General features: G+C 37.7%; 1 protein-coding gene across 9 annotated transcripts in view; it reads right to left on the reverse strand.

Moving 5' to 3' along the window:
* The window catches only part of rcc1l (RCC1 like), a 38,393-nt gene extending 14,524 nt beyond the window's left edge, over window positions 1–23,869 (reverse strand). Inside the window, exons 1-12 of one of the 9 annotated variants that reach the window (XR_007815319.1) lie at window positions 23,684–23,868; window positions 22,516–22,801; window positions 22,219–22,348; window positions 21,664–21,792; window positions 20,583–20,649; window positions 20,138–20,189; window positions 19,638–19,722; window positions 19,091–19,272; window positions 17,464–17,551; window positions 15,592–15,765; window positions 14,258–14,343; window positions 12,589–13,655 (exon numbers count right to left, since the gene is read on the reverse strand). Coding sequence is in view for 8 of the 9 variants with exons in the window: in XM_018691839.2 (XP_018547355.1) it covers window positions 13,578–13,655; window positions 14,258–14,343; window positions 15,592–15,765; window positions 17,464–17,551; window positions 19,091–19,272; window positions 19,638–19,722; window positions 20,138–20,189; window positions 20,583–20,649; window positions 21,664–21,792; window positions 22,219–22,348; window positions 22,516–22,800 (1,356 nt within the window). In the remaining variant the exon portion in view is untranslated. Of the gene's footprint in view, window positions 1–12,183; window positions 13,656–14,257; window positions 14,344–15,591; window positions 15,766–17,463; window positions 17,552–19,090; window positions 19,273–19,637; window positions 19,723–20,137; window positions 20,190–20,582; window positions 20,650–21,663; window positions 21,793–22,218; window positions 22,349–22,515; window positions 22,802–23,683 lie in introns of those variants that run through there. The other 8 variants (XM_018691839.2, XM_051078841.1, XM_051078842.1 and 5 more) reach the window with 8 other exon arrangements.

A 23,869-nucleotide genomic window follows, 5' to 3' on the forward strand; every position in this document is an offset into this window, starting at 1 on the left:
AAAAATGTCATAGTATAGTAAGGAGTCAAAAGTGGTCAAAAAATGTCATAGTATAGTAAGGGTCAAAAGGTCAAAAATGTCAAAAAATGTCATAGTATAGTAAGGAGTCAAAATGGTCAAAAATGTCATAGTATAGTAAGAGTCAAAAAAAAAATGTCATAGTATGTAAGGTCAAAAATGGTCAAAAAATGTCATAGTATAGTAAGGGGTCAAAAGTGGTCAAAAATGTCATAGTATAGTAAGGGGTCAAAAGCAAAAAATGTCATAGTATAGTAAGGAGTCAAAATGGTCAAAAAATGTCATAGTATAGTAAGGGTCAAAAGTGTCAAAAAATGTCATAGTCAAAAAAAAAATGTCATAGTCAAAAAAATGTCAAAGTAATCAAAAACAAAAAAATGTCATAGTATAGTAAGGAGTCAAAAATGGTCAAAAAATGTCATAGTATAGTAAGGGTCAAAAAAAAATGTCATAGTCAAAAAAAAAAAATGTCATAGTATAGTAAGGAGTCAAAAGTGGTCAAAAAATGTCATAGTATAGTAAGGGGTCATGGTCAAAAATGGTCAAAAAATGTCATAGTATAGTAAGGGTCAAAAATGTCAAAAAATGTCATAGTATAGTAAGGGGTCAAAAATGGTCAAAAAATGTCATAGTATAGTAAGGAGTCAAAAATCAAAAAATGTCATAGTATAGTAGGGTCAAAAGTGGTCAAAAAATGTCATAGTAAAGGGTCAAAAATGGTCAAAAATGTCATAGTATAGTAAGGGGTCAAAAAAAATGTCATAGTATAGTAAGGGGTCAAAATCACCAAAAAATGTCATAGTATAGTAAGGAGTCAAAAATGTCAAAAAATGTCATAGTATAGTAAGGTCAAAAATCACCAAAATGTAGTATAGTATGGCATGAAAAATCAAAAATGTCATAGTATAGTAAGGGGTCAAAAATCAAAAAATGTCATAGTATAGTAAGGAGTCAAAAAATGTCAATAGTAAGGATCAAAAAAAAATAGTCAAAAAAATGTCATAGTAAGTAAAAAGTGGTCAAAATGTCAAAAAAATGTCATAGTATAGTAAGGGGGTCAAAAGTGGTCAAAAATGTCATAGTATAGTAAGGGTCAAGTGGTCAAAAAATGTCCAAAAATTGTCATAGTCAAAAAAAAATGTCATAGTCAAAAATGTCAAAAATGTCATAGTATAGTAAGTCAAAAGTGGTCAAAAATGTCATAGTCAAACAAAAGGTCAAAAAGGTCAAAAGTGGTCAAAAAATAGTCCAGGTCATAAGTATCAACAAAATGTCATAGTATAGTCAAAAATGTCAAAAAATGATAGTATAGTAAGGAGTCAAAAATCAAAAAATGTCATAGTATAGTAAGGGGTCAAAAGTGGTCAAAAATGTCATAGTATAGTAAGGGGTCAAAATCACCAAAAAGTCAAAAAAGTCCAAAAATCAAAAAATGTCATAGTATAGTAATAAGGTCATAGGTAAGGGTCAAATGGTCAAAAATGTCATAGTAGTAAGGGGTCAAAATCAAAAAATGTCATAGTATAGTAAGTCAAAAGAATGTCAAGTATAGTAACAAAAGTGGTCAAAAAATGTCATAGTATAGTAAGGGGTCAAAAGTGGTCAAAAAATGTCATAGTATAGTAAGGGGTCAAAAAAAAATGTCATAGTATAGTAAGGGTCAAAAGTGGTCAAAAAATGTCATAGTATAGTAAGGGGTCAAAATGGTCAAAAAATGTCATAGTATAGTAAGGGTCAAAAGTGGTCAAAAAATGTCATAGTATAGTAACAAAGTCAAAAAAAAAATGTCATAGTATAGTAAAAAATGGTCAAAAAATGTCATAGTATAGTAAGGGGTCAAAAGTGGTCAAAAATGTCATAGTATAGTAAGGGTCAAAACAAAAAATGTCATAGTATAGTATCCAAAAAATGTCAGTATAAAAAATGTCAAAAATGTCATAGTATAGTATCAAAAATCAAAAAATAGTATAGTAAGGATCAAAAAACAAAAAATGTCATAGTATAGTAAGGGTGGTCAAAATGTCAAAAAAAAAATGTCATGCATAAAAAATGTCACAAAAAAAAAAATGTCATAGTCAAAAGTGGTCAAAAATGTCATAGTATAGTAAGGAGTCAAAAGTGGTCAAAAATGTCATCAAAAAATGTCATAGTATAGTAAGGGTCAAAAATCACCAAAAAATGTCATAGTATAGTAAGTCAAAAATGGTCAAAAAAATGTCATAGTATAGTAGGGTCAAAGTGGTCAAAAAATGTCATAGTATAGTAAGGAGTCAAAATGTCAAAAAATGTCATAGTATAGTAAGGGCAAAAATGTCCAAAAAAAAAATGTCATAGTCAAAAAAAAAATGTCATAGTATAGTAAGTCAAAAATGGTCAAAAAATGTCATAGTATAGTAAGGAGTCAAAAGTGTCAAAAAATTATAGTATAGTAAGGAGTCAAAAATCACCAAAAAATGTCATAGTATAGTAAGGGTCAAAAACCAAAAAATGTCAAAAAAAATGTCATAGTAAGTAAGGAGTCAAAAGTGGGTCAAAAATGTCATATAGTCAAAAAAAAACATAGTATAGCAAAGTCATAGTATAGGGAAAAAATCAAAAATGTCATAGTATAGTAAGGGGTCAAAAGTGGTCAAAAATGTCATAGTATAGTAATAAAAAAAAAATGTCATAGTATAGTAAGGGGTCAAAAGTGGTCAAAAAAAATGTCATAGTATAGTAAAAGGGGTCAAAAATGGTCAAAAATGTCATAGTATAGTATGTCAAATCCAAAATGTCATAATATGTAGGCATCAAAAATGGTCAAAAAAATGTCATAGTATAGTAGACGTCAGTACTGTCATAGCATAGTATGCGTCAAAAATCAAAAATGTCATAGTATAGTAGCGGGTGTCAAAAAAATGTCATAGTATAGTAAAGGTCAAAAATTAGGTCCAAAAAATGTCATAGTATAGTAGGTGCTCAAAAAATCACAAATGTCATAGTATAGTAAGGCATGTCAAAAATGGTCAAAAAATGTCATAGTATAGTAATGGCATCAAAATAGGCGTCCAAAAAATGTCATAGTATAGTAAGGATCAAAAATCACCAAAAAATGTCATAGTATAGTATGCGTCAAAAAATCACAAAAATGTCATAGTATAGTATGGCATCAAAAATGGTCAAAAATGTCATAGTATAGTAAGACGTCAAAAATCAAAAAAAAAAAAAAATGGTCAAACAAAAAGTCATAGTATAGTAGGCATCAAAAATCACCAAAAAATGTCATAGTATAGTATGGCGTCAAAAATCACGGTCAAAAAATGTCATAGTATAGTAAGGCAGTCAAAAATGGTCAAAAAATGTCATAGTATAGTAAGCGTCAAAAATCACCAAAAAATGTCATAGTATAGTATGGCCGTCAAAAATGGTCAAAAAATGTCATAGTATAGTAAGGCGTCAAAAATGGTCAAAAAATGTCATAGTATAGTGGCTGTCAAAAAAATGTCATAGTATAGTAGGGCGTCAAAAATGGTCAAAAAATGTCATAGTATAGTGGGTGTCAAAAAATGTCATAGTATAGTAAGGCGTCAAAAATGGTCAAAAAATGTCATAGTATAGTAAGGCGTCAAAAAGGTCAAAAAATGTCATAGTATAGTAGGCGTCAAAAATGGTCAAAAAAATGTCATAGTATAGTAAGGCGTCAAAAATGGTCAAAAAATGTCATAGTATAGTAGGTGTCAAAAATGGTCAAAAAATGTCATAGTATAGTAAGGCGTCAAAATGGTCAAAAAATGTCATAGTATAGTAGGGTGTCAAAAAATGTCATAGTATAGTAAGGCGTCAAAGATGGTCAAAAAATGTCATAGTATAGTAGGGTGTCAAAAAAATGTCATAATATAGTAGGGTGTCAAAAATGGTCAAAAAATGTCATAGTATAGTAAGGGGTCAAAAATGGTCAAAAAATGTCATAGTATAGTAGGGTGTCAAAAATGGTCAAAAAAATGTCATAGTATAGTAGGGTGTCAAAAAATGTCATAGTATAGTAAGGCGTCAAAGATGGTCAAAAAATGTCATAGTATAGTAAGGCATCGAAAACACTCAAAAAATGTCATAGTATAGTAGGGTGTCAAAAAATGTCATAATATAGTAGGGTGTCAAAAATGGTCAAAAAATGTCATAGTATAGTAGGGTGTCAAAAATGGTCAAAAAATGTCATAGTATAGTGGGGTGTCAAAAAATGTCATAATATAGTAAGGCGTCAAAAATGGTCAAAAAATGTCATAGTATAGTAAGGCGCCAAAAATGGTCAAAAAATGTCATAGTATAGTAGGGTGTCAAAAAATGTCATAGTATAGTAAGGCGTCAAAAATGGTCAAAAAATGTCATAGTATAGTAAGGCATCAAAAACACTCAAAAAATGTCATAGTATAGTAGGGCGTCAAAAATGGTCAAAAAATGTCATAGTATAGTAGGGCGTCAAAAATGGTCAAAAAATGTCATAGTATAGTAAGGCGTCAAAAATGGTCAAAAAATGTCATAGTATAGTAAGGCATCGAAAACACTCAAAAAATGTCATAGTATAGTAGGGCGTCAAAAATGGTCAAAAAATGTCATAGTATAGTAGGGCGTCAAAAATGGTCAAAAAATGTCATAGTATAGTAGGGTGTCAAAAAATGTCATAGTATAGTAAGGCGTCAAAAATGGTCAAAAAATGTCATAGTATAGTAAGGCATCGAAAACACTCAAAAAATGTCATAGTATAGTAAGGCGCCAAAAATGGTCAAAAAATGTCATAGTATAGTAAGGCATCGAAAACACTCAAAAAATGTCATAGTATAGTAAGGCGTCAAAACGGTCAAAAAATGTCATAGTATAGTAAGGCATCGAAAACACTCAAAAAATGTCATAGTATAGTAGGGCGTCAAAAATGGTCAAAAAATGTCATAGTATAGTAGGGTGTCAAAAAATGTCATAATATAGTAGGGTGTCAAAAATGGTCAAAAAATGTCATAGTATAGTAAGGCGCCAAAAATGGTCAAAAAAATGTCATAGTATAGTAGGGTGTCAAAAAATGTCATAGTATAGTAGGGCGTCAAAAATGGTCAAAAAATGTCATAGTATAGTAGGGTGTCAAAAAAAGGTGAAAAAATGTCATAGTATAGTAAGGTATCGAAAACACTCAAAAAATGTCATAGTATAATAAGGCATCAAAAATCGTCTTCTAGACATGTCTTGACGTCTGTCTCTTCTCTCTGTGATTTCATGTTTAAAGTGTGAATCCTGTGGAGAAAAACACAACAAACATTATATAAAGATTTTCACATGACTTTCACATCAAAATAAAAGCACAGAGTTTCTGGGTATTGAACTTTAAACTGTCATAGAGTAGTGAAAGATGCTAAATCTACAAAGAAACCAGACTGGAACTGGTTCTTGACTAATCAGAAGTAGTCCAAGAGTTAAATTTGCTTTATACACAAAGACAGAGGAAGCTGCTCTGACTGGAGAACTGAGATAATGAGACAGAGACAGAGCAAAAGGCAGAGACTGGTGTATGAGAGAGAGAGAAAAAGAGTAATGCGGGGTACACACCAAAAGATACTTGGCCCAAATCCTGATCAAGCAAAGGCCTGATTATTGCTTGGTTCTAAAATTTATTTTGCCAGATTCTCCTGAGGTGTGAGGTGTGTTCAGAGTAATTTTACCCTCCCTGCTCTGCACCAAAGACAAGTGGGGGCTGCCCCAATAAATACTAAACATCCTGTTGTGTGGGGGGAACACAGAAGAAAGCCAGGCACACTCTTTGTGGACTGTCATGTGGAACGGGGCATTGGCCAATCAGGAAGTAAGCTGATTGAAGACGGAGGCACAACAAACAAGAGACATTGTCATCCGTCATGTTTATTTACACTAAAGATTTCAAGTTTTCAGAGTCAAAGACTGGTTGTCTCTGGTGGACAGAATCTGTGTGTGTGTGGTGTGCTGTGTTGGTGCTGTGTCACACACTGTAAGAATAAAACTGTGAAATCAAATCAAACTATTCAGACTTCAGATCAATTACTGAAGATTTATAATTTAATGTCAGTGCTGTGTTGGACAGTTTATGTAAAACTGTTTGTGAATTACCTGGTGGTCTGTCCTGGATTCAAAGAACTTCTTCATTGTATGAAGACTCTCTGCAAAAAGAGAAATATACAAAGAAAAATGATCAATACTCTATGAACTATTCCTCTTCAACATTTTAACCCGTCCTTAATCAGATCTTAAATTTCAATATTAATTGTCTGTCAACTAATCACTGGAGGAATCATGTGTATTACTGTGAACTGCATAATAAAAACTTTCTGAAAGCTGGGTTTTGACTTGTGTTATTTTTAATTATACTTCAATCCACAGGCAGAAAATTAACTGAAATTAACTTGTAACTAGTACTATTTTCTTACAATTTCTAGACATGATTTATCAGTTATTATTATATTCAACACTCATTAAATACCAAGGATTTATAACACTGTTTCTAACATTAATAATTTGGCTTATAAAAGACATTTTTTTCAGACTGGGTAAATATTTAGGACACATACCGGTTTGGTTTGTAAGGTGAGAGCTGGTGTTTCTGTCCAGGCTGCAGCAGCTGAACCAGTAAACCTGGAAAACACAAGTACAACACTTGAAAAACAAATTAATATTAATTAATTAATAATTAATATTAATATTAATTATGATTAATAAACTGAGAGCATTCTGAATATTTTGATATAAAACACTTGGATATTATAAAATGATGTAAACATCGTGAAAGTTGCATTAGACCCTCAAGGGTTAAAAGTGTTTTACTGAAGGGCAGATAATCATAATACCAAAATATCTGAGAAGCAGCATGTGGAAGTGTTTTGGATTCTACACTGTGGATGGCAAAGGCACAAATAAAGATAAGGCTGTTTATTGTCACTCTTAAATGACAACAAATCTGCACACTCTCCTGCTAGCTTACCATCCCACTAAAACAGAGGCAGTGCCATATGTGTAGCATCGTTTGACTGCATATTATTTGATACACTTGGCCCCTTGCCTTAAACTAGCATCCATAGCTGTCAAAGCTGGCTCAGAAATACCAGTGCGTGCCAGGATTGTCTGTGCACTCTGAGCGTGTTCTCATCAGCAGGTTATATAGTTAATAATAAGAGACCTGCACCCTGGATCCCGATCACAACTATTGGTACCAGGTTTTGCCTTGCTAATTTTTGAGCTTAAAACTATTCAAGCTCTCTTCTGTTGTTGTTAATTGAAACAAATTGCAGGTCAGATTCAATCGGTTTTGATTTTTTGACAAAAGTGACAGCCCTAATAGTAATTATATTTCTGAAGTTTGATAAGTTACAGTGCTGATCTGCAGCTTTAACTTAGTGGTGCTTGTTCCAGACAAGTTTGAAACTGTGGCTGATATAATGAGAGAGGAAGAAACAAAAACTAATAAACTATCACTGACCTTTAAATCTTCTGTCGGTCTCTGTCTCTTCATGATTTCCTGGTTGAAGTTTCAGTCCTGTGAAGAAAAATCAGAAACAACAAACAGTAATATAAAGCTGCAACTGTTCACAACATCAATACAGAAGCCACAGGGTTTCTGGGCATTAAAGTTCAAATAGTCAAAAGATGTAAAAGTAAAGGATACAAAGAAATAACAAAGAAACCAGTATTTGGACTAATTGGTACTGGACTTATTAGAACTACAAACACAACAAAAAGATCACAAAGACACAAAACTGCGAAAAGACAAAATCAGTCACAACAAGATGTTAAACCACCAGAAACGGATTTAAAATGGCCAGGGTGGAAAACAAAATTACAAAGAGACGCTATACGTCTGCAAAGTGACCAGCTGGGGCGGCTGTGGCCCAGGAGGTAGGTCGCCCACTAATCGGAAGGTCAGTGGTTTGATCCCCGGCTTCTCCAGTGTGAATGGCTGAGGTTAGAGCGCTTTGTGCAAATGGCAAGCGTTGTATGAATGTGTGTGTGAATGGGTGAATGTGACGCGTAATGTAAACCGCTTTGAGTGGCCGATATGACTGGAAAAGCAGAGTTGATTAAGTCACAGAAACACACTCGTCAATAACCGCATAATAAAGACCGCTGGAAAACAACCACGAAGAGACAAAAAGCTGATCTTAAATTGGCGGAAGTCAGCCAGATTGAAACACAAAACTGCCCCGAAGATACAAAAACCGAGACACTAAATGCAAAATGACTTGAGAGACACAAAATGGCCAGGAGCGGACATAACTCGACACAAAAACGACCACAAAGTGACACACAGAGTGTGAAACAACCACAAAGAGCCACAAAACGATCTCAACCATATGCTAAACTGCTACAGACGGACTTAACTGTTGTAAACAGACTAGCAAGAGATGCTAATTCTGTTACCATCTGTCCACGTTAGGGGCTCACAACTCATGTCAGGGACGTTTAAGTTACAGAAACATAAACACACTCTTGCCCAAGCAATAAAAATGACTTAAAATGGAAATAAAACCAAGAGATGCAATTAAAAACGAGAAGACCAAGGCTAATGCTAATGCTAATGCTCGCTGCTCATGGATTAGCACGTTAGCCTTACCTTCTGTTCGACAAAAACAGCTCCAAAGCTTGTTTTAGCTGCCACAGTTCTTCGGTAATGAAGTTTCTCACACTGCCAACAAACCACAGCGACAAAGCGACGATTTAAACGACGATTTTGTTCTACATTTTGACTCGTTTTCCCGACATTGTTTGTCCGTCGCTCTGCTCCCTTCTGCGCACGTCATGGTCAATGACGAAGCACGCCAGCCAGCGTAGCAGGCAAAACGCTGATTGGTCAGCCGACTCTGCTCCGCCCAACAGCTGGTTTTGATTGGTCGAAACAGTGCCAATCTGCGGAAGGTGTCCGAGGAGTCTTCTAACCGTAGACTGTATTTAAAATTGTAGCTGTGTAGCTGTATATAAAGAGGCCTTAACGTTTCCTGTCTCCTTCAGGTTAACATGTAAAAACTGAATGACTGAATCATGGTTCTGAAAAGGACTCTTATCTATCATGATCTTTGTTTTGATGCACGTCAGCCCACGAGGAACCACGTCACAATGCTGCCTGTGTGTGGGTTTACACAGAGAACACTGGGTATAGATGTTTTGAAACATGTCATTATGCTCCTGGTGTGTGTTGCCCCTAATAGGAAGATTGCTGTGACATATTTTGAGCACAAGTAGCAAGGAGTCATAACTTTATGACTTCATGATGATAAAGCAAAAATCATCTAATGTTTTCAATCATTAACTATCATTAGTCATGCACTACTGGTCATACCAGACCAAGTAAGGCTGTATCTGCAAAACCCCTGAGTGTGAACCAAAGAGGAGTGTGTTTTATTGATTCAGTTTTTATTTTTCATTTGTAAAAGAATAAAGGTGCAATTTCTTCTCTAAAAAGTTGTATAGTCTCACTGAAATGCCCCTCTGGACTTTGTCTCATAACAGCAGGGCCTTCAACCAAATCCATCAAAATCTATATCTCACTCATTCTATCCAACACTTTGATATGCTGCTGCCAGCCTCACTGGGAGGCTAGTGGGGGTTTTACTGATGTAGTGTTGATGTAGTTTGAGTTCTAACTTACATGTGAAAATGCACATTTACTACACACACCTGCCCTTCAGTGGGTGTCCTCACGACTGGACTGATTCCTTTCCTACGCTCCAGTCTGCAGCAAATGGACGACAGCAGGGAAGACTGCAGGTATATCAGTTGTCTTATTATTTGACCTGAGTAAACAAAGCAGAGAACAGCCAGGTCCTTGTAGCGCTGCGCGGGTGCCTCTGCACACCAGCTTTTCTCTGCTTCATCTCACTTCAGGGAGGAGGGAGGGCTGCCCCAGCTGCAGAAACCCTCTCTGTCGAGCCGGGTTAAAGGAGCAGACATGGTATGTTAGTGTTTTCCCTCATCGTGATCATCTTTCTCCTTACATAATCCCCCTGCAGTTCAACTTTGCGCCTCACTGACTTGTCAGTAAAGGCTTATTGCTTGCATCTCAGTTCCTACTCACAACAATTAAAGTTACGAGTCAAAATTTCCGTGGAGCTGCAAATGGAGGAGCGTCTCATCGCTGCTAATTGAAATGCATCACTTCACCCTGTTTGATCGATTCACACTCTGTTGAGTTGCAAAGCCACTGGTGGGAAATCTCCACCCACAGAAATAACAAATCAAAACTTTACGACTGACATATAAACAGCAGTGAGTCAGCAGTACTTCACCCAGACAAAGCGGGATATCAACAACAACACATTTTCCTATGACACACTCAGGTCATAATGTGCAGCTCACTGGTGTCAACTTACAGGATTTCTGGATATTAAAGCTCAAACTTTCCAGTTCAACAAAGCACAAGTGTTTGTCACATCTACTGTACATTCACTAGGCATGAAAGTTCATTTTTGACCTCAAAGTCAAAAGTTAAACAAGAACCAATCCCAACTCAAGGTCTGCTGACTAGCCATGATCTTTATCAGTGGATGGAGTTTGTCTAATGTTAACTTTAACTTAAAGCAACATTATGCAACTATTCAAATTGAATATAAACATAAATACAAGTGGACAGAAACTTATTTACTTTGATTTGTTGAAAGCCCCAGATAAAGCAAGTAAGAGGATCTTTAACACATTGGTTTGATTAGAGCATGAGGAATGAGGCATTCGGATGCAACAGCAAGTTTGAAAAATGATTCAAAACATCTCAGGCTTTATGGGAAATCATTAGAGGTACCATGTGGAGTTTTCTAGACAACAAAGTGTCTGTTTACATCCATCATTCTCACCAAAACACACCTTGAGGTAAAAAAAAAAAAAAAAAAAACAAAAAACCAATGCATGTCCTTCCTCATAAAACATTTGATTGCTACAGCTGCTGCTGTGGAACCTCCGCCAATTTTCAATCAGTGGAATAGCATGAAACAAACAGTAGAATGTGAATACAAGCAATGCAAACAAAATAGATCCATCTGTAAAAACATGCCATGTGAAAAACCCCACAGGAAAAGGTGTTTCTATTTCTGGGTAGATTTTTAAGCACAGGGTCTGTGCTCACTACATTTAAAGAAAACAGAGTAAGATTTGTTATTAAAACCAGGATTTTACTCTCCAACCTGTTTTATGTTAACATATCTATCCCCGTGAGTTCTCACACGTTGACATGCAGGTTGATCACAGGTGGTATGTTTTATACTCACTCAGTAGTTTTGTCATTAAAACACTTCCATATTCTCTGAGGCCCACAAGTTGTCACAATGATGAATGGCCCAAAATACAGGAGCTGAATGGGGAGAGCACAGCACAACAGCAGCAACCAGGGTGAATGCACTGACTTCTGCTACATTCACTGTACTGAATTAAACTGCCTGTCAACTATTACAGTCCATTTTTACTGTCAGTAAATCAGTTATTGCCAAGATCGGCTTCAGACAGCTGCTAAACTCAACCTTTAGAGAGTGCAGAGATTACTTAGAATAATATTAATGTAATGCTGTATTTTACAGCTCCATTATTTGAAGAGAAGTGTATAATTTGGTAATAATTGGGAGGAAAATAGCAGCAATGTTCTGTTATTTCAGCACTGAGTTTGAACAAACTGCTCCATTATTCATTATTATCTACAAGTGTAGGTTGAATTGTATGCTTGTCTGTAGACAAACTACACATTTCTGCATTGTCAAAACACTCATTCTAACACTCTGTGTTGCAGAAATAAATGGGTATTAGTTAAAGTATCTTTAACAGCTGCATTGGCTCAATTATTACAACAGTTTTAGTGAATTTTAATTCACAGAATCTCTCCAAAATAACTTGCCTCATTCTTATCTTTAAACACAAAATGTTGTCCTTAGATACGGACACTCAGTCCTCAGACTACTGCCACCTCATAATAGCACATTTCAGTGTTCATTATTAAGCATACAGATCATTGGGTCAATGCAAATTTCTCATTTTAACTTCAATACCCTGATAAATTACTGTAGCTCACTGTATTGTAGATGACTGAGCTTAGACCTTAAATTAAACATCACAGGTTTGATGTCTCAGAGTCACAATCATTATTTTGCCTGTGTATAATAAAGTTTTATTTCAACCATGAAGTATTTATTGATACACAACTGATGTGGTAAATAAAAGTAGATTTATTTTGATATTGCATATTCTCTGTTTCATAGAATGAATTTCGTGGCATTAAAGTAACACTGTGGGAAAAAGCGAGTTAATCCTTCTAAATACATCCAAACTAGATGTGACACTAAACAAATTAAAAACCCTGTCTCCTTGTTGTTAGTTTTTTTCATCATGTTTCCTTTTACAACAGCCTCAAGTCACTGTTCTGCTGATGCATTTGATTCATATGGCAGTAAATGTCAGGGCAGCCATCAGGATGCCATGCTTGTAGCTTGTTTTGGTTTGTTGTGCATATAACAGGCTCGCACTCCTGAGTAGTGCATGCCTGTTATACGCACAACAAACGCACACCGCTGATGACACATGAGTTCATGTTGTAAAACTGATTCTTCAAACCTGTTTTCTCCCTGGCAGACTGCCTTCACCTCTATTTGCAGTCGGCAGGGAGATAATCATTTGTTGTGGATTGTTTTGCTGTCACCGGCTTTTCAAACGGTACAAATGTTGCACAAACATTTCATGGGCCTGCAGAGATTTTAAGTGCCGCAACATATTGTTTTGAGATAATCCCAAACCACTAGAGTTCGATGATTCCCACAGTGAATCACTTCATTCACTGAGCACATTTCTCTCACAGAAAATATTTTTGTGCAGTGGCAAATCACCAACAAGTCAGAGGAGTCAAAACATAATTTTATAGAATTAACTAACTGAAAGGAGACTATGTTTTCTGGTGGGAAGCCGGTCCAGTTTAACACAGCTTTGGTCTTGTTTTCATAGCTTTCAGTTTTAGTTCCCAGACCTCAGCAGTTAACTTGGTGAGCACTACATTAACATAACCGATATAAATGATAATGATTATTTTTTTTAATCATTCAATCTGCAGTTTAGTCTATTTAATATCAGTAAACAATGAAACATGTCCAAAGCTCAAGGTGACGTCTTCAAATGTCTTGTTTTGTCCAACATTAGTCCAAGACTCGATGCAATAAGAGACAAAAACTGCAAATTCTCTCAGTGAAGAAGCTGCAACCACAGAATGATTTGCATTTCTTCACTGTTTTCCTTGGAAAATAGCTGAATCGACTAATCGTTTCAGCTGTAGTTGTAACAAAACCATCCTTAGATGTGTGTCCGTTGTGACCTTCATGCAAGAGTAAGTGACACTTTGATGCAGAATCGACTGCTCTGCTCACTGCTTGACGTCACCGCAGGACGGAGGGACACGAGGGTCCGTCGCCCGTGGAGAGCAGCTGGCTTTAAGACTCCAGAGCGGCCCTGATCGGCTCCCTGAGGCGCCCGGGGGTCAGCAGGGGGTGGCGGTGGTGGGCGGAGGCTCAGCCAAAACATCCAGCCTTTCATCCACTGCTGGGAAGGACAGAAGCTCACAGGAGGGACTTCACCAGCGCCACCATGTGGTCAACACCGCACGCTACGTCCACCACTTGACCTGGCACAGTCACCTGACAGAAAACACACAGAGGAACACGGCTTAGAGGAGGAAAGTGCAGTTTACTTGATTTAATTCCAGATTTAGTAACCATGAAAACCTGGTGCAGCTCCACATACAGTGAGAGCATTTATTTTGTTTCCTGCTCTCCGAGTTTGTCTGTAAGTGACAAGCAGTGTTGAGTGCTACACCTTCAAATCCTGTTAAAATGTCTTGAGGGGACGTGCCAAGTCTGTGAAACTTATATTGGAAATCCCTGCAGGGGACACACAGGTTGAGATTTATTTAACAACCTCTCACAGAACCTTCTGGACTTCAAACATAGAATATATTACCAGCAACATTTTGTATGGATTACATTTATTTGTGGGCTTGAATGAAAAGATTCAGCTGGAGAAATGTCTGACTTTTCTCATTTTAACCCCCATACACTACCACATGCATAATGAAGAAAATGCATAGAGTGTGTGCATTTTATTTTGATTTGAAAAAAAAAAACAGATGGACAAAAACGTCCATGCTCACAAGCCATTTTGCTTTCTCCTCTTCACAGTACATCAGCTGCACGTTTGACTCTTTGTTTGCACGACTAATATTGAATCAGTGTTGTCTTACTCGCCATGGGAAGAACTGGTCGTCCCTGCTCCCGATCCCCAAACAACCTCTCACATTCTTCCCCCAAACGAAGAGCTCGCCTTGATCTGCAATGCAACAGTGAAACATCAGCACGCCGTGAGTCTGAACGCCCACTGAGCCGCAACACAGAGCAGCTGCAGTCTGGAACAAGGTCTACCTTTTAGCAGGAAAATCTCTCAGTCACACAGAATATGATTAAATAAAATAATAACAACATAAATTCAAAACATTCCTGCTTATGTCTTCTTACAAAAAGCCTTGTTGTCTAACCAGCTGAACAAAGAAGAAAAGATGCGTTTGGGCAAAATCTAATATCACAACAAACAATAATTAAATATACAGTAAATTTTTGCCATTATAGACAACACAAGGGCAGAGCCAAGCTAGCTGTTTCCCTGTGTTTCCAGTGTTGGTGCTAAGCCAGGCTAACCAGCTGCTCTACGGAAAAATAACTAACAAAGTAAATAAGATACTATATTATTAGATATAGTATCATTAGATTGTTGCGCTGGGAGAGGTGGAGGCGGTTCAAAGTTAACGTATTGGTGGATGGTTTCCCAACCTCCAGGAGAGAAGAAAAAAAAGAATTTCTGATGCACAAATTTATGTGAAATATTGGATATTTGAGCTCAAACTGTTATTTAAATGAAACCATCTTAGAGGTTAAGTGGGGAAATGTCTCTTTGAAATACAAGTACCTCAAAACTATACTTGAGTAAAGTACTTTAGTAAATCTACTTGCATTCAACCACTGTCTACAACCAAAGGAACAATTATTGACTTTAGGAAATGGCATTCAAGGCACAAATACTTCTGTCCTGACTTTTAGTGTTGTTGGCTCACTGAGACGTCTGAGTCGGACTAATAAAAACTGGCTAAAAGGGCTTTTCAGTCAATCCTTGACTGTCCACGTCATCTACCCCGTGAGGAGACTGTGTGCCTCCTCTCAGTCTGCTGCTTTAGAGATACACACAAGATGAAAAACCGACTTTTTTGTTCAATGCCATAAACAGACTAAATTACCTGACTCAACAGTAAACTGCCTCCCCAGACATCTGTACCTCACTTTTAGCACTTCAGACCGGATGAGACTGAATGACTTTGCGGTTTATGAGTTTTATGTTTCCATCTTTTATCTTTGCTGGAAAGAAAAAAAGCTCTGGAGAAAAGAGCTGATACTTAAAAAGCTGAAGCAGTAAAGTGGCATCAGTAAACCTGGTGTGCTGCTGATTTGACAGAGATCTAATCTACTGCAGCTTCAAGTCCAACTTTAGATGTTAAGAGTTCTTTTCTGACAAGATAAACATCCTTACCTGTTATTGCAGCAAAATGGTTGAGGCCACACCTGATCCTGGTGACAGCGACTGAGGGGTTGAACTCTGAGCGTCCAAACAGAGTGGAGGGAATCACCTCCGGGGTGGAGGATTCTGATAGATTTGGGCCTTTTCCAAGAATGCCATATCCCCATACAAACACCTCTCCTCTATCTGAAGAGAGTCAGCGACACATGGAAGACTTAGACTAATATTCATACATTAACACGGTGAAACAAAATGCTAACACTAGCTAATAAGCACCAAACAATTACAGCCGAGGCTGCTGGGAATTTCATTACTTTTGCAGGTATTTGCTCATGAACCAAAGTATTGGACAACTTTAAATTCTGTCCAGATGATGGCACAGGAGGGAAAGTCAGAGGATCATCAGAGTTATTACACTTCTTCCAGAGAGGAAGATGAATGTGTGTAGCAAATTTCATGGCAATCCATTGAATAGTTGTTGAGATATTTCAATAAAAGGTGGAACCGTTAACGTCATGGTGGAGGTAGATGTTGAGATATTTCACAGGATAAGTGACCTGTGGGTGGCACTACAGGAAACTAGGGTTCATCCTCTTGACACCAGGAATCACTGAATCAAAGTACATGATAATAAATCCAACAGTCGCTGAGATATTCTAGATCCTAATCAAGATTAACCTCAGACTAAAAGCACTACTTCCTCTGCTGAGGTGGTAATGTTTTCACCCGTGTTTGTTTGTTGGTTTGTTTACTTGTCGGCAGGATTACATGAAAAGAACTGAACTAATTTGCACTCTATTTCTTGGAGCGATGATGCATGGACCAGGAAAGAACCTATTAAATTTTGGTGTGGATCTGGTTAAAGGGGCAGATAAAAGACAGATGTGTAGGACTGTTTGGCTCGGGCGGAGGTGTGCGCTCTAGAGTGCCATTCTAGTTTATGAAGCTTCCTACGCTTATTCTCAGCAAGGGCACTTTCAGTATAAATTAATTTTTAACTTCTCAGTGTGAAATCTTAAATTGTGGTAAAGTAGCACTTTTTTCTTTGTGTACAGGTCAAAAACATGAGCTTATCACAGTTTTATATTTAAAAACATGACACCAGAAGTGATGTAAAGGTGAAATCTTGTTAGGATAATTGTCACTTGCACAGCTTTAAAAAATAAATGTACTGTACAAGTAAAAATAGTGGGCAACGTGACTCTGCTGTGTGACAGATCCTCACAGCATTTAATAATACCTGTGATGGTGCTGCATCTCGCACATGTTGAGCAGAGTTGCACAACAGCATAGGAGCCATTTCAGAATTAATGAAAGTAAAATAAGCCAAAATGTGTCACTGAGATTTTTTTAGGAGTGATTTCCTGCTCTGACACACTTGATAAATACAGGCCCTAGTTTCTGAGAAGCTGCGAACATTAACACTCCCTTAAAATAGTCCCTTAAATGGGAAATTATCCTGCTGGTTGACTCACAGCCCTGACAGAAAAAACACACACCACACCCATCAAGTCTGGATAAGTAAAAGCTATGTTGTCTTATTTTTTATGCTTTTGCCTGAAACAACTGGTGTTATTCCTGTTGTAGCGTCAAAAATGTAAATTCCCAAATATCTGTGGAATCAAACTATAAACCAGACAGTCCAACATGTGATCTGTGATGCCACCAAGAGACAGAATGTGGACTCACTCTTCTGACTGATTTCGTGAACTAAAGTTCATTTAAACTGTTCATCAGGTCAGAAAGCTTCTGTTCATTCCAGACAGCCACTAAATCTGAAGTCTCAGTCTCCCTGTCGTCTGTAGCTTTGTAATTCATCCTCACAAGTCACATAAGTGTCCACATTTAGAAGAATTGTTTCCAGGTGTATTTGTACAAACTGACCGTTGAGAACTGCCACCTGCGTTCCTCCACACGCTGCCTGAACCACCTTTCCACAGCCTTTCAGAGGAAGGTGTCGAGGAGAGTTGATCTGGAAAACAGAGAAAAGATGAGTTCAGTGAGACTGAGTAACTGTTGCTGGATGAGTTTGCTCCCAGTCTTTTTTTTTTTAACTTCCAAATACCATTATTCATCTAGTATATGTGGTGTTTGACTCCTCTGCAATGTCATGGCTATCTTTCTCTTGATGCTTTCAGTCATCTCATACAAACAGATTAGGTCTTAAGTGACATGCACAGGTGGTTTTAGACTTGTATCCACCATTTTTCTCATGTTTAGAATTAGGTACAAAAGGAAAGTGGTCCAGACCTGTAGCGCGAGTCATGTACAGACAGGAGCCTTTCTCCACAGGAAGAAATAATACCTCAATGAATCTGTTGTGTGAATATGGTGCCGCAATCAACAAAAATAAATGAAAACCTGAAAAAGCTTAAAATAAAAGTAATATTCTGTTCATCCTATCAGAGTGATGTGCGTCACTGCTTCTGCAATTCAGGAGGAAAATTCTCCCTCCAACAGCTGTCTCCAGGTCTTTATGCACGTCACTGTAGAAATACCACAATCTAAAAATAAGTCCTGCATTCAAGGAGCTGCTTAAGCACAAAAGTATTATCAACAACATGAACTTAACATATAAAAGTACAAGTACTGATTAGGCAGAAGAGCTCGTTTGACAGTTTGTTATTATCAACTGCTGTCAAGTTAATTGAAGGTACTTTGTACTTGTTATTCAACATTTTAAAAGATCCTCTTATGTGAAATCTTAAAAGTAGTGAGTGAAGAAGAAGCAAGAAAAGCAAGACGCAAAGCAAAACGTAGGTAAACTACAAGTACCCTAAAATAATACTTAGTTACATTCCATCACTGCAGTGTTAATATCAACTGTATCAGAATGAAATCCAAGTCATTAACTTCATATCAAATCATTCCTTCGTTATTTCAGACGTTCTACAGCTCTGCATTGACACAGACACTAACAGCTTTAATATTTTCATTAATATCACCTCTGAAACTGCAAAATTTATTTTCATTCGCTCTTTTGCAGATTTTAAGCCTGTGAACTTACTGTGAACTTCTTCTTAGTCTTAAGTGACATTTTTTGTGAATGAAAGTTGCACAGACCAGGCAGCCTAATACACACAGCAGCATCTGGGAACGAGGATTATGCACATAGTCAGGTGCACCTCCTTGTTACCTTGGTGTTTTCAATCATTTGCCAAGAACAAACCTCAAGGAAGAAAATACAGAGAGGTTTGGGACAGGAATATAAAAATGTGCTTGCATCATGCCTCTTTCCTGTCATGTCTTATGCTGTGAAAATGCTGAAATATCATATCTTGTGTATTTGACTGTGACTGCTGTGAACAGGGCAGCCTGGACAGATGACTGACAGGTAGAAATAGAGCCCAACAGAGCCGTCAGGCAGCCTTCAGTAAAACAGTAAAACAGCCCTTTGAGCAGCCATACAGAAGCTCAGTTCTCATATCAATTGAATGTATGACAACATCTCAGTATTACCATTTTACAGTCAGCCACCTCTCTACGCTCCTGACATGTTAGTTCCTCTCACCTGTGTGGCTTCAGTGACCGAGGCCAGCTGCAGGTACTCAGAGTTCCCCCATCCATACAGCTGTCCGTCTCTGGACACGGCCAGGCTGCAGTCTCCATACGTGCTGATCTGCTGCACCTCCACGCCCGCCAGATCCCCTCCCACCTCCACCGGACTGGAGCTGATGTTGTGGTGTCCCAGACCTGGAAGACGAGGAGCTGGAATGATCAAACTGCGTAAACCTCCTTCACATTTACTCCTACTCACAAACCTAAGAATGAGAGCTGAAAGTTCTCTGAAGTACTGTGTCTACCAGCAGCAGCATTTCTTTCCTGCACCAGTCTGGTTTTCTGTTTGTTTCTCAGGTCTCTACTGCAAAGGACTACGAGACTACGATTAAATAAATCTTATAATAATCTAAGACAGGAGTTTGAGGTGTTTTTCAGATATTGTTAAACTGTGTCTGTGTTCAACTTCACTGTAGCTGAAATAGTTACTGTGGCGCAGTAGAAAACACATTTTTCATCTGGAGTTCGAGGTTAAAGGGGGCTGTCTGTGCACTACTGACCCGTCTGTCCATCTGCGCCCCATCCACACGCAAACACTTTCCCTGTCTCGGTGAGGAAAAGGCTGTGATCCTGCCCACACGCCACCTGAGGAAAAAAAAAGAGATGCATCTTCAGTAAATCAGATTTGAACATTTGAATGATGCTAAAGGACATTAAATCTACTTGTAAATGTATCCTTAACATATGATTATAAAAGGCAAACACCCAAACCAAGTCCAGAGTGAGCAGACTCACATTAAAGCAATCAACAAGTGTAAATGTTAAATGAATCCAACTGGTAAGATTCAGCTAATAAACCTGTTAAAACAGACTGTCAGGATGAATATGGGAGTAAAAAATAAAGCTACATTTACTGAGTAGACTTTGATAAAAAGCAGTTAATCCATCTGAACTGTATCTGTAATCTGGGTATGTGTGTGTGCACCCAAAGGCCTGGTACAAGAATGAGGAAACAACTAAAACCATCTGTCATCAGTTGAGAAAAAAAGTCTGCTCTCACCTGGATGACCCTGCTGCTGAAGCCCTCTATCCTGTGAATGATGTGACTGCCACTGTTTGAACATGAGAAATAACGGATCCATCAGTGGAGGACAGCAGCACCTCCTACAGAGGTCACATCCTTCTCCTCAACATCATTTTTCAAGAACATCACTCACAGATAAAACAATAAATCCAATTCAAAACGCCTGTGAGGTGAACGATACTTTTCAGTTCAAGCTTCAGAAATAGCTGTGAAAATAATCTCACCACTGTTATTATTAAATGCACCAAAAAAAAAGTTGTGTTGTAATAAACTGCAGTTTTTCCTTTAACATTTGACAAAAGCAGCAGTAGAGGCTGAAAACGTTTCCCTGTGATATGAAAACACATCAGGTCAGAATGAAAATCAAGTAAAAACAATCTTGAAACATTTGACACCACTGTGCTGCTGCATTAGGACGCACCTGTAGACTTCATCTTCAACGATCTGTCTCCCACACTGGCCATAGGCGTTGTTGCCCATACTGAAAACTAGGCAGAGATAAACACAATAATCAATCACTTATAGTTATATCTATATTAATGTGATGCCTTGCTAATGTCAGGGCTACAGAGCTGTAAATAATAAAAGTATGATACTTTTAAAAATATCTGCAGCTTTTTGTTGTGAGCACAGGTCGCTCTGTGCACGTGTCATTGCAGGACAAGGCTTTAACGACTGACCACATTACCTGGAGATCAGCTTAACTTGTAAAGCAGAGGTTTACAGTCCTGAATATTGAGCAGTTGAGCACTGATGAAGTTCAACAATAAAACCTTCCTCATCTATTGTAGTGAAATTTAAGAAGTTTCAATCTCATTTGCAACCTGCCTCATTTAGCCCCAGACTGTCACAGAGTTAAAGCCTCAAAGCCTTTGAATTAAAAAACACAATTACATGTTTATTAGTTTTATTCCTCATTGACTCCAGAAAACGAGTTTTGCCAGAAAAGAATGAGCTGATAAATTAATGCCATCACACAGTCGGAGAAACAGCTGCTGAGCTTCATTTACAGTCCTGTTCTATTACTTACATTTCCTAAATATTTTATCCCATTACGCTTCATTTTCTTTCATCAGGGCCAAACTACAGTTAGTAAACACCTAACACCAAGATTAACATGTTAAATATCATCATCAATTCAGTTAAACTTAAAAAATGAAATCAAACCTCTATGATCAAAATACACTGTGGAGATTTCACTGATATCAAATGGTGCTTTTAGAACATCTGTACGCTAATTTACTGAATGTACCCTCATGGGCTTTTTAAATGAGATTTAACAGCTGCCTGATAATCATTCATTTCCAGTGAGAGGTGGGTGGATGATGTAAAAGGACGCGCAGTGCAACAGGTGGTTGGTAACAACACAATACCAGGTGTTCTTCCTCTTCTCACAAACACCGACCAGCACTCGGCTGTCACATCACCTCTAACCAAAAAAAAAAAAAAAAAAAAACATCCTGTTCTTTCTGCAAAAACTGCAGGGGGTGTGAGTCTCTTACCTCCCTCCTGATCAGTGAGGATCAGGGAGTGAGCACGGCCACATGCAACCTGAACCACTCTGGTCTGCAGAGGCTGGACGAGAGGCAGAGCCACTGGAGACGGCTCCAGGACGTAGTCATAACTCTTATCTACAGACACATGAGAAAGGGAAGGAATGTAAAGCAGGGTACAGGCTACATCTGGGCTATATGTTATTTGATGCAGGACAATCAAAGGAAAAACTAAAGCGTCCACATGCTGGATTTTAGCTCCAAAAACTATATCTGACTAAAATAGGTCATGTTTCAACCCTACCTGATCTTCATCAGGAAAATGGCTGTTAAATGCACAGGTTTAACAAATTAATGTTACAAAATGTGAATGTTGATTGATTTAAAAGCAGGTTACATTGACAAACCTAAATTAAACATTTTAAAATGACCTAAAAAACATCCGGATTTGATTTGTTTAAAGCTACATTCATTGCTTTTTTTGGCCACTAGGGGGCAGCAGAGCTCATATAAAAGTACTGACTGGTGCAGTTTTAAATTTCAGGTTTTGAAGTTTTTTCTTACGCCGGCTGTGCTGGGTGCGTTGGAAGCCCAGCTGAGAATCCTTGTTCAGGCCCATGCCCCACAGCTTGGACACATCTTTGGTGGAGGAGGCGATGAGAGTGAAACCGTAGCCACAAGCAGCAGAAGAGATCTACAACAGAAGAAAGGTTCAGCCTTACAAACCGTTTCAACAGAGTCTTGTGATAAATTGTGGACACTATAGACGTGGAAGATGAAGACCTAGGCTGCTGTTTCAGCCAGAACTCCACAAGGCTTCATATGAACCAGAATACAGCAAATTTCCACAGATGATTTCACCTTCTCTGCCGTCTCCAGGCGGTAAGGAGTGAGCTGGTATTTGCGAGGCTTCTTCCTGCCACTGTCCGGCACAACAAAGCTGGGGATACCCAGAGCGCCGGTGAAGCTAAAGCCCCACACAAACACTTTGTGGTTGGGCTTTCTGTGCTGGCCAACATACTGAAACACTGGACCACTGCTGTTTTTCTCCTGGGGTCTGGATGCTTTGCTGAGTGTCGAGTAACCACAGATTTGAAGCCCCCTGGTCAGGTGGCGAGTGCACAGCGGCACACAGGGAAAAGCCATTCTGTAAAAAAAAAAAAATAATAATAATAATAATTTAAATTGGTTCAATAAACCTCAATGGATAAATATACTGTAACTTAAACATAACAGTGAAAATCACAAAAGTGCAGTCCACAAAACACAGACATAACATATTTCATGATTGTCAGTTAAAATTTATCAGAATAACTTTCACCACTGATCACTAATTTTCTTTATTTTACATTATTACAATTGTTTTTATTAGATAAAGTTAAATCAGTGTACAAACATCTTACATTACCCTACCTGCATAAACAACACTTAAATAGTGAATAGAAATGACTGAAATTAATCAATTAACATTTGTGAGATATCTATGAAAAACATATTTTGTCTGGTTATGAATTTGAAAATATTTCAGGTTCAGTGTTTGACAGACATCAACAATAAAGTGCAGCTTGTGAGGAGAGGTAACAACGCCGAACTTCGTTCACTTTAACTGTCAAATTAACGCTTATCTTAGTTTTGCGAACATTAAACAGATGATATTAGGAAACTTTTTGGACATAGAGAATGGTGAGAGTCTATCGATGAATTCGGCATTCAGCTAACGTGTTCAGCAGCTCTATATTTTAAAGTATGACTAATTTTATTCATTTGTCGAGCTAACGTTAGCTAGCGCAGATTAAAACCAAAACACCGGTCGTAGCTTGAAATTATCCTTAAATAAGTGAGGTTTAGTATGCCTGGTTAATGCCGAATCAAAGAGCAGCTCTTTATCATCAGTATAAGATAATACAGCATGTCCTAACAACAACGTATTATTTACAATAACCAGCGAAACATTAAATTGTCAGTATTATGAATACAGTTTCTCCTCGTGTTCTGTCGCCACTCTTCCACATGCAGTCACTGAACTCACCTTTGCTTCGCGTTACACCTGAGTGTTGTAGCGTGTTTCACAGGCTGAAGAACTAACTTTAATTGTACATGAGCTGAGATGAACCAGCTTAAACAGTAAAAACATATTTCAATGTCATTCTCGCGTGTTTGGGGAAGAGGGATATTCTTCTTCTACGCTTCCGTATCTCGGTGTTACAGACGCCCA

This window comes from Lates calcarifer, linkage group LG20 (genome assembly GCF_001640805.2).
Source record: "Lates calcarifer isolate ASB-BC8 linkage group LG20, TLL_Latcal_v3, whole genome shotgun sequence".
In the NCBI taxonomy this organism is placed as follows: domain Eukaryota; kingdom Metazoa; phylum Chordata; class Actinopteri; family Centropomidae; genus Lates; species Lates calcarifer.